Below are 17,001 nucleotides of genomic sequence, written 5' to 3'. Positions count from 1 at the left end.
ATGCAGACATCTTTAAAAACAAATAACACAAAAAAAAACTCAATAAAGAACTCGTATACTAGTGCCAGTGTAATCTCTTAACTAAGTAAATTACTAAAATAATTTTCATTGGTGATGCAGTCACAGTCTTAATTCGTTAGTGTAAGATGAAGAAAATTAAATTGCATGCGACAGAACAAGTAGGCCTAAGTTTCTTCTTCTGTATTCTTTTTCGTTTAAACAAATTAAATAAATACTCTGTTGGGATATTTTCAAAATGTAGAGTACAAGGATTATATGAAGGTACCCACACTATAAAAAAAACTATTACTTTAATAGATAATGAAGGTATAAACTCAAAATAATGAAGGCATTAATAAAAATGGTGATTTCTCCCTTTTAATTACTAAATGAAATCGAATACGAATTGAAAATTGTTTTAAAGCTCAATTTTCTTGATTTTATTTTATGCCCCAATTAAACAATAAACTAAGTTATAAAGAAGAAACCAGAAGAGGTAGAAATGAAGGCTTATTAATAAACCAGAAACCATTTATTTGTTTTTTCATTACAAAACGAGACATGCCTTTTAATTTCCTTAGAATAACGCGATCCCAGTTATAATTCGATATTAAAGTTAGAAAAAGGTTTCAATATAATAGAGACCCTAATTGAGTATTTCAAAGAATGGTATCCGTATAAAATACACCAAAAGGGTGACGAGTTAAAGAAGCATTGAGTGAATACAAACCGAATGAAGAACTAGGGCTATGTTTTGGCTAGTAATTACATAACTCACTTAAAAGCAATAAGTTACTTACAAACTAACGGCCGTTTTCAATAACCTACCCAAAATAACGGATATATAGCTATCCTCGATTATCAGTAACAGTCAAACTATCTTTACATAGTCAAACAATCTGCCAGTAGGCTATTGAAAATCAGATAAGAACAGAAAGATAGCTTTTCTTAACTTTAGTAAGCGAAATGGCGATAGATAGGTTATTGAAAACGGGTTAGCCAAAAAGGGGTCAATTTCAGATAGAAAAAGAAGAAGCGGAATTTTGGCAGAAATTGTTTGCATTATGTTGTCCAGCCTTATAAGGTCATGTGTGAGTATGTGGATATTCCAGTCGCAAAACCCATGTATTAAATATGTAATGAACTGATATAATTACCCCTGAAAGGAGGTGGAATTAATCACCAAGGCGGCGTAAGTTTCTCTGCGTTTTACCCGGACAAGGAGGTTCGCCTCGAGGTCGAGTCCTGTATCTCCTTTGCTTTTTAGGAGGATTTAATCCACATTAAGATGACCCATAAGATGATATGATTATATAATGGCAAATTCTTGAGATAAAAGCCCAAAAAAAGTTCGACATCCGGTCTGTCCGTCACACTCAAGCTTCTGTATTAGTATCGGTGATGATTTAGTGAAAGTGTCCTCGTGTGCTATGATCATCGCAACCAGGCATGCTGTTATTTGATAATATCAAACTCACTCACAAAGATCCGCACAAACGTCAATCAAACGTCAAACAGACGTCAAACACGACGCGCGTGCGCAGTTCTCGACGATTACTATACTTTTTGTCATATATCAGTATTAGAACTATAAGCTCGCCTTAGTACAAAGAAAAATGCGAGGAACTCCAACATTTTCTTACAATAAAATTAAATAAATAAATTAACAGTACAAAATGTGCATTAAATAATTGAACTAGAAATTCAAATTAAAATAAATAATATGTTGAGGTTCCTGCTAATTCAAAATACTGCTTTGTTGATGTATACATACACTGAAATAGGGAATATTTATTGACGCACAACAGTGATAATTTGGTTGGTCAAAATCTATGCAATGGTAAGGTAAAAATGTCCTAACTAAAAAAAATATAATTGTAATTCATTGTACATCATTAACTTTGATAGAATATTATTGAAACAATTAATAGGACAGTATCAAAGAGAGGCTTTTAGTTCGATCCTCTTTGGTTCGTTATCTTTTATTGCCTCTCGTAACACGAGATTTTCACCTAAATTTTTGAGAAATGTGTATATGTTTAAAAGACACGAATCTTTCGAGGACAAAAGAAATTCTTTAAAAAAAAATACGCGAATTTATGGCATTATTGAGAGACGTAAATAAATGAAGTGAATAGATCATTGTATGGGTAACAAGGATTGGTTATATAATGATTTATTTATTTTGCTATCATCCGCGAAAATTCGGCGAACCCATGCGACAACGTCGCCCAGGTCCGACAAAATACTCTCAAACAAAATAGAGAGTATTTTGTCGGACCTGGGTGACGTTGTCGCATGAGTTCGCCGAATTTTCGCGGATGATAGCAAAATAAATAAATCATAATATAATCATGATGAACTTCCGCAAAGTAACGCCTGCTTCTATCCAATATTTAACAAGGATTGGTTTACCTTGTTACCCATACAACGAACGAAAGTAAAATAATTCCGACGTTTTAGGGAACCATGTAGAATTTCAACTCAACTATTTTACTTTACTTCTAATCTAATGGTACTTCTAACCCTTTTAAGTGGAAATATCGGAATAAAAAACCTATGTGCTATTTCAGATATGTCTATCTATCCCAAACCTTGCCTTACTTTGTTTAGTACGTATAGATTGTTATAAACAACCAAATTATCTCCGAATTGCATCAAATTTTTCGATAGATTTCTGAAATTAAAAATATGACGAAGAATTTCTGCACTAAGCACTTGTTACAAAGCTTTACGTATATTATTATTTATTTCTTATAACACACTACTAATACGCTAATTACAGCATTATACAGCAGTCAGTCATATTGTTTCACTGCATAAAATGAAAAAAATAAACATTCTGTTTATTCCTGTCAGTGTATCAACACAAACACACAAAACAGTTTTTTGTCTTAAATGGACCTTGTTTACTGGTTGGTTTTTTGTACAAATAAACTACTAAACGAAATTTAGTACAAATTGTAAATATATGATTTCTCTGGAAACATGAACATATTCATACATGAATAGCATGATGGGTGTACATTTTTAGGATACCCGTATGTTCTAGAATAGCGTAATGGGTACATTTTTCAACATTTCTTTAATCAAGAATTGCATTAAGAGTATATATTTCGAGCACCCGTGTATGCCATAAATAGCACGATGAGTATATATTTTTTAAGCACATGTGTGTTCACAAATAGCTTGATGAGTATAAATTTTTGGGTCACCAATGTATGCACATATAGCGCTATGAGTATAAATTTTTGGAGCACCAATGTATGCACATATAGCGCGATGAGTAAAAATTTTTAGAGCACCCATGTATTCACAAATAGCGCAATGAGAATAATTTTTTGGAGCACCCGTATGTTCACGAACCGCGTGACGTATACAATGAGGACCAGTAAACAAGATCCCCGGTTAGTACGCACACACAAAGCTCGGCGGGGCCTACCGTGACCACTAGACGGGCGTTGAGTGCGCCATGCATCGACCTGCGAGCTCGGGCGCGGGGGAGCGGTCGGCCACGGAGCGCGTGCGCGTCTCCTCCATGATGAAGCTGTTGATGACGTAAGCCTCGCGCCGGATGCGGTCGCGCAGCTCGCCGGACATGTCCGGTATGGCCCAGCGGACTATTATCATCACTAGCGCCACCACGTTCTGAGTAATAAATAATCAATTAAAAGACTGTTTAATTAGAGGTATCTTGACATCTATACTAATATAATAAAGCTGAAGAGTTTGTTTGTTTGATTCTTTGTTTGACGCGCTAATCTCAGGAACTACTGGTCCGATTTGAAAAATTCTTTCACTGTTAGATAGCCCATTTATCGAGGAAGGTTATAGGCTTTTATAACACACTACTAATACGCTAATTACAGCATTATACAGCAATCAGTCATGTTGTTTCACTGCATATATTATCCTCATATTCCTACGGGAACGGGAACCACGCGGGTGAAACCGCGCGGCGTCAGCTAGTTAACTTATATTACTAAAAATTATAAACGCGAAAGTTTGTATGGATGTTTGTTTGGATCTTTGTTAACGTCGCAACTACTGAACCAATTTGGCTGAGAAATGAAAATAGATTTTACTCTGGATTCAAGGATAAATCCATTGTTCAAGAGGGATTTGATGAAAAACCAAATTTCACGCGGACGAAGTCGTGGACATCTGTGGTAAGAAATATATGAGATTTTTTAATTTTACTCAATTAATATAAATTGTTGAAATAATACGAATCTATGTTTCGATGCAACGCCCTGGCAGGGCCTAATTAATATGTAAGGCATATATATGCAAGCTATACATAAACAATAAATAACAGAGAGCAAAATATAAAAAAAATCGAATCGCATCCGAAATCAAGCAAAGGTCGCCAGTTTACGCCGGAAAATGGACCTCACCTAAATCGACAACAGTCAGAAGAAAACCAATAATAATTATTATTTTGAAAAGAAAAAAGGAACAAATTCGAGATAAATTATCCGTTTAACACGTTCGCTGCAGCACTGATTTTTCTGTACTTTCCCCTGGTGCGGTACAAGGTTTTTTTACCTCGTACTAAAACTTTCTGTGGTGCGGAACGAGGTTTATCGACCTCTTAACTCTTGAAGACGCTAAAAACCTTTTTTGCTGGTACGAGGTCAATTGACCTCGTGCCGCAGCGAACATGTTAAGTTTCTTGCCTCGAACACGACGACGAAGGCCAGCCGGGCTCCCATCACGTGCCAGTACCAGTTGGTGTGCTCGTAGTCATCGCCATCCTTGTAGTTCCAGTATCCCGGGTAACTGGAATTCATAAAACTCCGGTAAAAATTTCAAATTTTACAGCCTGGTGTTGACACCAGTCTATAAACTTGCAATTTTTAGTGATGTATGCAGTCTAAGATAGCAATACTAACCTATGAGGTAACCTATACTGATATTATAAAGCTGAAAAGTTTGTTTATTTGAACGCGCAAATCTCAGGAACTACTGGTCCGATTTGAAAAATTCTTTCAGTGTTAGATAGCCCATTTATCATGGAAGGCTATAGGCTATATACCATCCCCGTGTTCTTACGGGAACGGAAACCACGCGGGTGATACTGCGCGGCGTTAGCTAGTAAAAGTATATGTCGGGATGTTAAAGTGCCTGTTTTCGCGATCTTTTGATGTCCCAAATACGCAGTCCCATGCAGTTCCGGTAGGTTTTAATAGACGCAAACTGCGCATTTCTCTCTGCGTAGCCTACGACCGGGAACTTTTTGAGTAAGAGTAAAAAAATCTTTTTCTTTATTAGTCAAGAATGTTTACCATATCTTTTAAACATTACCGAAATTACCATTCCCCTCAAACAAATCAAAAAAGACTATTAGGAGTGGGTTTGACAAAAGTCCAGCGGGATCTAACCACGACCGACTACCGTTGTGCTATGGCGTTATTAGAAGTGACGGTTACCTGCACATGGTGCCGTTGTAGTGCGAGCCGTCGGGCGGGTACTCTAGCACGCTGACGTTGAAGTCGGTAAGCGTGTGGTTCACGTAGTCGTTCATGTCGCCCTTCACGGCCAGGTACACGAGTCGAGGGATGAACTCCGACGTGAACGCTATTATGAAGCCCTACAGAAGACATATACAATTAATCCTACTATATTATAAACACGAAAGTTAGTATGGATGTTTGGATGTCTGTTACTATTTAACGCCTTTACTACTGAAGCGATTTGGCTGAAATTTCGAATGGAAATAGATTTTACTCTGGATTGACACATAGGCTACTTTTATCCCAAAAAAGTCCATGGTTTCCCGAGATTTACGAAAACTGATGATTTTGATGATATGAATGATTGTTACTCTTTCACGCCCCGACTACTGCACCGAATTCGCTGAATTTTGGTATTAAGATATATTATAGCCTGGATTAACACATAGACTTTTTATCCCGGAAAAATCCATGGTTCCCGAGGGATTTGGGAAAAACTAAATAAGACGCGGACGAAGTCGCGGGCGTCTGCTAGTCAAACATAAAAGTGGAAAGGTGTAAACAGCAAAAAACGAGAGAGCTTAACCACACGACTAAAGCAAAACTTCTTTCAAAAATAAAAACGAAGCAGCGCCATCTATGAGCCACAGGCATAACTGCATCGCAACAGCTTCTTTAAGTATTATCACGCGCGGACAACGGAACAGACATACACTTTCACGGTATCGCACTACACCGCGGAAGACCAGCAAATGGACGTCCCCTACCTTGTGAGCTTCTACAAATGGCAATACCCGAAGGTGCAGGCACCGTTGGCGACGACGGAGAGGACGATTTGGATAACGCAAGCACCGGACAAGACACCGCCCCGCTGCGGGATAGCAATACGACCGCAGTACGTGTGGAGCGAAACACTGGACAAGACATCGTCCCAGTACAAGGTAGCCAACAAATCGGTACCAACATGGGATAAACTACCGGACATGACACTGCCCTGCGCTGGATAGCAAGGAATCAAAGTCTGCACAGGGGCACTCAACAAGAAACCTTTACTCATGCGTCAGCGTCGAAAGAGGCTGGAAGAAATCATCAGAGCAAGTTCCCCCGCGTGTTACTCTAGCAAGGATGCTTCGGGGCCCGTACCCGACACTTTCGGGAGGCGATGATCCACTGCTGCTGAAGTGTACGGACAGGGATTGTTTCAAAGTTCTCTAAAAGCGCCATCTACTGGTAGTTAAAAATAACAAACACTATTTTACTATGTTTGCAGATGGCAGCACGCAACGCCATTAATGAACTTCAAACTTACTCGTCAAGTCGAGCGCGCGTGAGGAAAGTTTACTTCAGAAATACATAATATATAAACGCAGATTAGGGAGACATTAGTTCTAACATGTTCCTAATCTGGGGTCTGAATTTACATAATATACAGGCGGACGCCCGCGACTTCCTCCGCGTGAAACTCGATGTAAACTTTCAACTACCTCTACCCTACCCCTACCCAACCCTACCCCTACCCTACGCCTATCCTACCCTACCCCTACCCTAACCTACCCCTACCCTACTCCTACCCTACCCCTACTCTACCCCTACCCTACCCCCACCCTACGTTGAATTTTTTCCTGAATTTTCTTTGCTTTAAACCTCACGGAGCCCGAGACCTTTCCAACGAATGCAAAACCGTGGAAATCGGTTCGTGCGTTCTGGAGTTATAGCTAGAGTATATTCAGAAAGGAAAACCCGACTTATTTTTATATAGTATATGAAGTGTCTGCTCACGTTGGTAATGATGCTGAGCTTGCCGATGGAGTCGAGTATGCGGTACCACACGCCGATGTCGTTGACGCGCTGCGGCACGGGCCGCCGATAGCACGTGAGGAACTTCTTGGCGTCCAGGCGCATCTCCAACACGTTGTTGATGAGGGCGAACAGCGGCGCCAGTGGGAACGCCGCCACGAATATCGTCACGAAGCCATACTGTAACACTGGAAAACAAATATCATCATCATCTCCTTTACCTTATCCCACTTAAGTTGTGTCGGTCAAATATATCTTCTTCTTCCATTTGCTTTTAGCAACTTGAACGCTCATGATATCAACCAGATATATCAAAACGCCCCGATAAGCCCTGTCCCCCTAAAATCGCCGAAAATCCCCAAAAATTACCAAAATTCGACAGATGCCGACCTACTAAAAACGTTACGACGACTTAAGTATCGCACGTATTTGTAAATAAAATACCACGTCGTGCAGGGAAGAATATAGAGAATGACTTTACCGTTGTATTTAAACCGCCAAAAATATCAACTTTTAATAAAAAATTTTATACTTTGACTTTTATTTTTTTTATATAAATTTTATATATCTCTTCCTTGGCCTTCCTCTCCTCTTGTGTCCTTCCACTTGCAATTTCAACTCTAATAATGTCTTTCTTCCCTCCGCATTATTTGTCCATACTAAGCTAGCCTTTGTTTGTTTTTGACGGCCTCCGTGGCGCAGTGGTATGCGCGGTGGATTTACAAGACGGAGGTCCTGGGTTCGATCCCCGGCTGGGCAGATTGAGATTTTCTTAATTTGTCCAGGTCTGGCTGGTGGGAGGCTTCGGCCGTGGCTAGTTACCACCCTACCGGCAAAGACGTACCGCCAAGCGATTTAGCGTTCCGGTACGATGCCGTGTAGAAACCGAAAGGGGTGTGGATTTTCATCCTCCTCCTAACAAGTTAGCCCGCTTCCATCTCAGACTGCATCATTTACCATCAGGTGAGATTGTAGTCAAGGGCTAACTTGTAAAGAATAAAAAAAAAAAAAAAAAAAGCCTTTTACTCCTCTTACATACTCATTCCGTATATGCGCATATTTTTTGCATGCATTCTCCTAATATCCGTACCTCTTACGACAAAAATATACAAGCATATCTTACCCATTTCCAAATATTCGGGAAAGAGACCCATGTTTCCAAAGTCGACCAACTTGAAGTCTTTCACCCACTGCATGGGACTTTTTATCCTGAAAATTTATTGTCTCTATAAATAATATTATATTAAATCTTATTTGAAAATGTGTATACACTAACCTATCATCGACTCAGTATTGAGCATGAGCCTTCTCTCGCAATGAGACTTCTATACTTACTTACCGTTTTTTCCTGCCAATAGTTCGTATAATGTTCCACCACTTGAGCAAATACGGCATCATCATCTCAACTATGGTGTTGATGAACTGCTTGCCCACCATTATGATGGCCAACTGGATTGACAGCTCAAGCAAGCAACCACCCGGTGAACACTGAAAATGTACTCATTATACTAGATACATAGATACTGTTGTGTGATGAATGTTTGACTTAACTCATTGTTAGTTAGTAAAGTGTTAGTACAGTTAAAGTGTTCTTCAGATAGCATGGGTACGGTGACAGTTCGTTTCACTCTTGAAAGTTTGCCGCGATTCATGTTATCTGAAAAACACTTAGGCGCGTTTATGTGAGATACTGAAGGAGCGTCAATCAATCATTTATTAACATAAAACATGTGGTCAAGTTGGCCACAATATAAAAGTTCGTACAACAATTTGCATTCAACCGACGTGCAAATTTTCTGAATTTTACTATAACTTAATGATCACAAATTATTTAAGTTTACAAAATGATTACTAAGGTAATGTCAAAAGGATGCAATACAAAATTTTATCAGTAACTTCAGCAAAGAATGTTTAAATTAAATCTTATGAAATTATTATTTGCCTGTAAGCGGTTAATAAAAACGCTTTAAAGGAAAACGAACAGCTCACTGTACTTCAATCAGGTACATACCTCTTCTTGTCTGTGGCTAAATATTCGCACATAATTCCCTGGTCTACCCACGAATTTGCCCTTGAAGAAGGCGATGTAGAAGATGGACGCGTAATAGTTCACAAACTGCAGGAGGTAGATCTTCAGCGTCAGCGAGTCGTCGAACTCTGTCTGCGTTCTTAGAAGTTCCTTCTCTGTGAGCCATTCTGCGAGGAATTGGTAGATCTGAAAGGTAATGTAAGAGCTAGACATGGGCGTTATCAGATTTTTATGGCAACGGCTATTTAACCGCTATTTGCGTTAAATATCGATATTGACAACAGCTATCCAATATCGATCCCAATTTTATATTTTAAAGCTCAAAACATGCCCATGTAACTATACACATAAAGTTCATTTTGTTCTGACTCAAACTCCGATTGTTTCAGCTATTTGATAGCCGGTGCTGTCACAATATCGATACGCTACGGTAGACGAAAGACAACGATCTTTAGTTACGTTTCGCTATAGCTGACACATATCTACACTAAGAACCAGGCTCAATAAAACACATGTTTGATTGGAAAATTGACAGCATACTTAATTAAATTGATACTTTGGGAAAGAGGTTACCCAGAGTATCAATTGCTCTGCCTCTTAGCTTAGCTTGTGCTAAATTATGTCTATGGTATTTTCTCTAGCTTAAACCTCTCCTTTGTGTTTTTACCTTGTATGTATTTACGCAAGCCGGTTGTGTAGGATTCAACAGATTTGCAGTCTTGAGTTGAGAAACAAAGAAATCCACTACCTACAAACCCGCAAAGTCACCAGAGTCCTAGTTGATTGGAACGTCAAAGGTTCGCAATAGTTCGCAAAGGTTTGCAAAAAGCATGCACTTTCCGACTCGCTATCGGTAGACCTGTTGGTGTTTACAAGAGTGGCAAGATTATGCATACGAGTATACCGCCGCCTCCTTACTTTATTTTCTGGAACTAATGAACATCAGCTACAGGATTCCAAGCTGTCTTCATTTACGAGTACGCTTAGGGCTTCCCTTCCATTTCTCTTCTCACACCAGAGACCCAGTTGGATGATATGTCGGAAGATCTCTGAAGCATGCACTTTCCGGTGGACATATTGGTATTTACAAGAGGAGCGCATTTCAGCGCCTCCTATCAAACTTTATCTCTCCTGTAAATCTAAAAGAGTCACACGATTTCACGGTCCCTCAGACCCTTTGTTTCAGCGACATTCTGTACTCACATAGTTGAATATGCAGATGAAGACCAAGTTGATACACGCCGCAGTGGCCGTGGTGAACATGATGGGGCTGTAGGTGAGCAGCTTGCTGTCGCGCTGGCGCAGGATGATGGCGCCCAGCACCGACATGCGGTACAGCACCACGCCCAGCACAGTGGCCAGCGCCAGCAGCACCAGCAGCGCCACCACGCTGAACGACATGAGCGTGGCGGGCAAGCGCATGCGCCAGAACGGCACCATGGGCTCGCGCTCGCCCGTCACCACGTTCAACTAAACAAAGAAACATTACAACCCTTACCCTCCATTCTTCTATTAATCGAATTAGTAACCAATACAATTCTCTGCATCATAATAATACTAACATCAAACTTTTTAACTCTATAACGATCTGTTTCCGTCGTAACCTTATCAAGTATAAGTGATATCAAGTAATATGGTACGCCAAAGTGCATTACCGAGATATTTGGAAATAAAGACCGACATATGAGTACAGCGATTATATACATTAGAAATGAACTCTTTATTGACTCCATATGGACACTAGATTGACGATGGTTTTCCTGGGAAGTAAGGCGGGTCCTAACGTGGAACGTTACTTGTTCCGTGTCATTTCAGGGAGTCAGAATCAAGACACCGGCCGCAATATAAAAGGTTGAAACCGGTCAGTGGAACATGTATGCCTTTCTGACCGAGAGTTACATATTTGTTTTGCTGTAGACACCCTTGGGCCATGGGGTCGCAGTGCCAAAACATTTCTCCCGAATTATATCACCGCGGATAGTTGACCCGACTGTAAGCCTAAGATTAACTAAGGTTAGCCTCGATAACTAGGATGAGAACATTTCATTTACAATCAACCTGGCTGTCTAATGAGAAAATTCAACCATTTTTCTTGCCACAATTCCATGTGGGCATGAGTTGTATACCTATTCGGATTGTCAAGTTTGTGTTTGTTGATTGAATCTCACCTGTGTACGTTTGACGTGCGCCAGACGCGCCAAGTACTGCGGGCGCGGATGCTCCTCGTACACGTCGAAGCCGGTCAGGTCCCATCTGTGGGTCATCTCTGCGGAGTATCGCTTCCACAGCTCCAAGAAACAGGCTCCTACGACAATGGCACTTCTTGATGATAACGTGAAGTCGACCGCTAAGAATTTCTAGAAAATTCTATGAAAAATATAAGTAAAGAAACATCCATGAAATGACAAAAGCGATCTGCTGTTTTGACATCTTATTTAACAGGCCATTTAGATGTTACGGCCACTTTAGACTTAGCGACCAAACAAGTATATTGCTATGGTCTGCCGTGTAAACCCAAAACACTGTAACTTGAGTTACAGTGTTTTGGGTTTATAGCGCTCATTTGACTAATTTTGATGAGCTTTATACCCCAATAAAAAAAAATTTGATTTTTTTTTAATATTTATGGAGATATGAGTATACTAACAAGACTGTAATTCAAAAAAAGTCATACTTTATAAAAGCATAAAACTGTAATTTTAGTTACAGTATTTTGGCTTTACTTATTTCGCGAAACAAAAATTACAGTGTTCTCCCTAGCCAATAGTTTTTAAACCATCAAGTAGAGCATTTTAGCCTGCGGGAGGTTCCTACATTCAGTGGCCGTTTGGCAATGCGTGTGAGTGAACGCTACAGTTAGGTTATAAAAGATATTAGTGCGTCGGGTTTATTAATTATCGGTAATTTACTTTTGCAAAAATGATTACAAAACAATATACAACATTATAATTACTCCACGATGGCGTTAACATTAAACCATGTTTTGATTGAATAGGAGAATAACAAAGAATGTTCTGAAGCTAACAGGTCATACGATAAGGCGATACGGTCAAACAGACCATTGAGCTTGACAACTCCTATAAAAATTCAGAGTTTATTTTCGAATCTCGCTATGATATAAGTCCTTTAATACCACTAAGCCCTCCCCCAAGCCCATAACCCAGAAAAATCAAGCAAACGACGAAAACACAACCAGAAAAATTAAACAGCCCCAACAGACTACCAAAATTGGAACATTTAACGTAAATTCTGTAACAAAATCAGAAAAAAATTATAGAACTAACATACAATATATTTATGTAGGGCTGCATAATCAAAAATAAATATTATGCTACAAAGGTGAAACAAACGGCCAGAATGGAGTTGGTTTTTTAATAAAAAAAGAACTTAAATGTTAAATTACAAGCTTTTTAGCACATTCAAATCGGGTTGCGCTACTAAAATTGAAATACGGCAACCAACTGCTTACAATAATACCTACAAATATACGCACAAACTGAAAACTCTGCAGATGAAGAAATCAACTCATTCTACGAAATGCTTCGGGTTGCTCAAAGCCAGGCAGGAGAAAACATCGTCGTTATCGGTGATTTTGACGCAAAAGTTGGCCAGTCCAAAATAGAAAACCTTGTGATGGGAATATTTGGATATGGAAAGAGAAACGAAGGAGGAGATATACTCATTGGAACATAGAATGTCAATTATGAACTCTTTCTTTAAAGCTCGAGCAAATCGAAAATGGATCTGACTCTCACCATACGGCAAAGTAAGAAAACGATTTTATTTTGTCACCGATCGAAGGTAAGAAACGTAGAGGTGCCATTGCCCTACCAACCTAGGTTTTAAAATATACCAACCGGAAATGCAACATGTAGAAGAAGATATCCAATTTTCTTTCAACAAACTAGCTGACACTATCATCACCAGCCTCCCACATAGATATAATAATACAGAACTAAGTACTATAGACAAAATACTCAGTGAAACTATGCGAATTCTTCTTAAAAGACGAACTGAGCTTATGAAAACAAAACAAAAATCTAAAGAAATGGCAGAAGAATTGAGACAATTGTTTAAAGCTTCAAGAAAATCAATCAATAATGACTACAAACACTAACAAAACAATAGAGAACATAAAAGACTACAGAAGCACGAAAAAAGCCTCAAAAAAAAAGAAGTGACCACAAACAAAACCTGGATCCAAAACTTGAAACTGAAACTAAAACCAGACAAGATATCATGAACTTCGCTACAGATTTCTACATACACTTAATAATAATAATACATCAAACACAATCTCTTGTTCTGGAACCAAAGATTCAATAGGAAGCCCTCCAGACATATTATGTGATGAACCTGTGGTTGAACATGGTAGTTAGCAAACACATTCAAAATTTAGAACAGATAAAAGCCCTGCTGCCATGTTAGCCCGTACACTATATGCATATGAACAATAACACAAAAAATACAGTATTTCAGTAAACATATTGAAGAGCTACTTATGAAGCCAAAAAACTGTAACTATAAATGGAGTGTTTTGGTTTGACAAGTAAGCTTAATTTGTTACGCCTTTGCTATGACAATACAAGTTTATAAAGATTATTGCAAATGTATTTACAGGATTGCCCTAAAACTTACATGGCTATATAGGTTACAAAAATATCTTTCGATTGATACCTAATACTACACATTTTATAAGAATATTGTAGTAGAAATCAACCAAAATGCAAAAAAACTTTTAAACGCTGTTTTCTCAAAACTGGGTTTTCTGAGATACAGTGTTTTGGGTTTACACGGCAGCGGTGTGAACAAAGTAATTTCCCGCCTTCTGTACGCTTAGTTCTTTTAAACTACGCATCGGATTTTAATTCGGTTTTAATAAGTAGATGGAATTATGTTGTATTGTCAAGGGTTTCCACGCGGACGAAGTAGCAGGCTTCCCCGCAAGTTTTAAATAAAATAGCTTTCAAAGACATATAATACTCGTAACTGAGAGTTCTTCAGGTGTGCCAAGAATTCTCGAGACCCGTTTTCAGTAACGATTGAAGATGCCACTCACCCCAGAAGCTCATGAATATGGCGAAGAAGACGGTGGTGGGGTTGTCGAAGAGGTAGGTGATGCGCGACTGCAGACACGTGGCGCGCAGGTCCCAGTACTCGCAGAACACGTCGCACTGCGGACACATCTTCACCGACGAGTTGTAGTTGCACACGTCCTCACTGTATAAAGGTATTATACGGTAAAATCCCTTTTAAAAAGCTCCTCAAATATGCCGCGAATATGGAATACTCGGAATCATAGGAGATACGAGTATCTCTTATGTATAAAATTCTCGTGACAGCGTTGGTTGCCATAATTAGTTAATTATAATATAGCCTGAGAATAGATTGTCATTAACCCTAAATTTTGATCTTTTTACCGTCAACTCTTATTTTTAAAAGGCAAAGCAACTTTTGTCGGGTCAACTAGTTAATTAATAATACCCTAACCGGAAGGTGAATGAATTTCGTAATTGACCATTTTTTTCTTTTTACTCTGGTATCAATTGGGTTACTCTTTGTAAGTCTCGAGACTTTTTGTATACGACACTTACCTAGGCTGATTGGTGAACACGGTGGCCGCGGAGTATATGACGCAGATGAGGCCGACCAATGACGCGGGAATTAGCATGTGTGTGTAGAACCCCAGCCACGCAAAATATAAACCTAATGAATGTAAATATCTGTATAATTACATAAATGTCGTGTTGGTTACAATATTTATAGCTGAAGAACAGCTGGACCGATTGGGCTGAAAATTGGTGGTGCAGTAGCTTATAACCAGGAGACGGATATAGGATTCTAAGGATAGAAATAGGGTAAGGGTAGGGTTTCAAGCAGACGAAGTCGCGGGCTTCCGCTAGTATATTATAATTGCAAATATGTCCCAGTTACATCGCGTTCTTTCTCCAAAATGCAACTTGCAAAATTATTCGCACGACAACAACGGTATGGTAAAACATCTTCATTATATCGAATATTTCGTAAAACATTATTTTTATACAAAAAAATTGTAATTACCTATTTTAACACCAAAATAGTCCTTCACATAGTCCAGGGGTTGATAGTTCAAGCATTTTGAAACGCTCGCCCATTCTGTGTACAGTAGGTGCCTCATTGAGCCGGGGGTTTTGAGATCACCCTGTAAACAAATGTTATTCTTTTTTGTGCTATTTAAAGATTAGTTAACTTTTTTTATTGACTAAGAATGTCTGCACTGTAAGGAAAATAAGGTAATTACTAAAAAAATCCAGTTATAGTTTGCTCCAACATTTTCTTGAACGGCTTGATCGATAATAATTTTTATTTGTTTCAAAAATAATTCTGTTTCGATATTTTGTAACTCTTTTTCTTCTCCGTTATACATACAAATACATATGTATAAAGCTGAGAGTTTGTTGGTTTGAACACGCTAATCTCAAGAACTGATTCGAATTGAAAAATTCTTTCAGTGCTGGTTAACTTACTTATGGTACTTAGCCCATAAGTGTCAAACAGCGGGGCGCAGCTTGTAATGTTACAATGGTACATCGACAACAGTACACATTTTCATCGACAACAGACATAATTTGACTTGTAAACTGAGCCTAATTGAAATAAATGAATTTTGATTTTGACTTACATCGTGCAGCGGGTACGCAGCGCTGTAAGCGTTGTTGGCGATGAGCCTGGTGACGCCGAAGCCGAAGTCGTCGCCCGTCGCGTCAGTGAACCGCTTGCGGTCCAGGATGAACTGCACGATGCGCGAGCGGATCGACGGCGTCCAGAAACACTCGGACATCGTGTCGAATCTGCGGATCGTAGGTCTATCTTTTTATCTATGGTACGTGGCAACTTGCGGGAAGATATGTATGGAATGGTAATGATGTCGCAACTGTGTGGCAACATCGCAAGTACGCGAACGGATCTCTAGCAAGTGTAATGGCGTGTGAGATTTAGAGGGAGTCGGAATGGCTGTCTCAAATACGCACAAACATATTTATTTGTTGCTTTCATTCAACTGATGATGCCAAAGTTGGTTAACTGCAGTCGGGAGGCAGAAAGAAAAGAATGGCGCCCAGAAACACTCTCACGAAGTTCACTCGAACTTCGTGTCGAATTTGCCCATCGTATAGGTCTATTTTTTTATCCAGATACGTGGCAACATGCGGGAAGATATGTATGGAATGGTAATGGTGTCGCAAATGTGTGGCAACACCGCCATATACGCGAAGAAATACTAGCAAGTGTGATGTCGGCAAGTCAGGGTGCCTACGTCGCAAGCACGCAGAGAGATATTTGAATATCTCTCTGCGTGCTTGGCGATGTTACGACAACTTCATGTCGTCTTTACAACTTCGCGAAAGATATCTTGCGGTCGAGTTCATACTCGATGCAAGATCCATTGCGTCTAGAAAAATTCCGACATCGATTTTGAGGAATTCACATCAAATGCGTAAAAACATATTATTTAGAGAGTGGCAAAGCGGCGACGTAGACGTGGCAGCTTCGATAGATGTCTATAGGTAAACTTTACAACTGAATTCTCACGCGCGAAGAAATAGAGAGAGTCTCTATTTCTTTTTTTCATTATATTTTTGCATAATAAACTGACGGACTAAGCAAATGTCCCACCTAATGATAATTGAAAAACCGTCGACTATAAATATAACAACATTACATAGCGTATTTAAGAAAATA

The 17,001-nt window shown here is 39.2% G+C and overlaps 1 protein-coding gene across 4 annotated transcripts in view; it reads right to left on the bottom strand.

Moving 5' to 3' along the window:
- Positions 1 to 17,001, bottom strand: part of LOC112058310 (anoctamin-1) — a 50,898-nt gene that overhangs the window by 7,538 nt on the left and 26,359 nt on the right. For 3 of the 4 annotated variants that reach the window (XM_052881306.1, XM_052881307.1, XM_052881308.1), the window contains exons 7-18: positions 15,944 to 16,112; positions 15,343 to 15,463; positions 14,877 to 14,988; positions 14,342 to 14,502; positions 11,451 to 11,587; positions 10,486 to 10,752; positions 9,265 to 9,468; positions 8,593 to 8,741; positions 8,377 to 8,462; positions 7,236 to 7,441; positions 5,433 to 5,593; positions 4,582 to 4,782 (exon numbers count right to left, since the gene is read on the bottom strand). In XM_052881306.1, coding sequence (XP_052737266.1) covers positions 4,638 to 4,782; positions 5,433 to 5,593; positions 7,236 to 7,441; positions 8,377 to 8,462; positions 8,593 to 8,741; positions 9,265 to 9,468; positions 10,486 to 10,752; positions 11,451 to 11,587; positions 14,342 to 14,502; positions 14,877 to 14,988; positions 15,343 to 15,463; positions 15,944 to 16,112 — 1,918 coding nt within the window. In that variant the 3' untranslated portion in view covers positions 4,582 to 4,637. Of the gene's footprint in view, positions 1 to 3,482; positions 3,649 to 4,581; positions 4,783 to 5,432; positions 5,594 to 7,235; positions 7,442 to 8,376; positions 8,463 to 8,592; positions 8,742 to 9,264; positions 9,469 to 10,485; positions 10,753 to 11,450; positions 11,588 to 14,341; positions 14,503 to 14,876; positions 14,989 to 15,342; positions 15,464 to 15,943; positions 16,113 to 17,001 lie in introns of those variants that run through there. The other variant, XM_052881309.1, reaches the window with a different exon arrangement.

This window comes from Bicyclus anynana, chromosome 4 (genome assembly GCF_947172395.1).
Source record: "Bicyclus anynana chromosome 4, ilBicAnyn1.1, whole genome shotgun sequence".
Lineage (NCBI taxonomy): Eukaryota > Metazoa > Arthropoda > Insecta > Lepidoptera > Nymphalidae > Bicyclus > Bicyclus anynana.
Note: the sequence above shows the minus strand (reverse complement) of the source record. Positions and strands in the feature narration are given on the sequence as shown.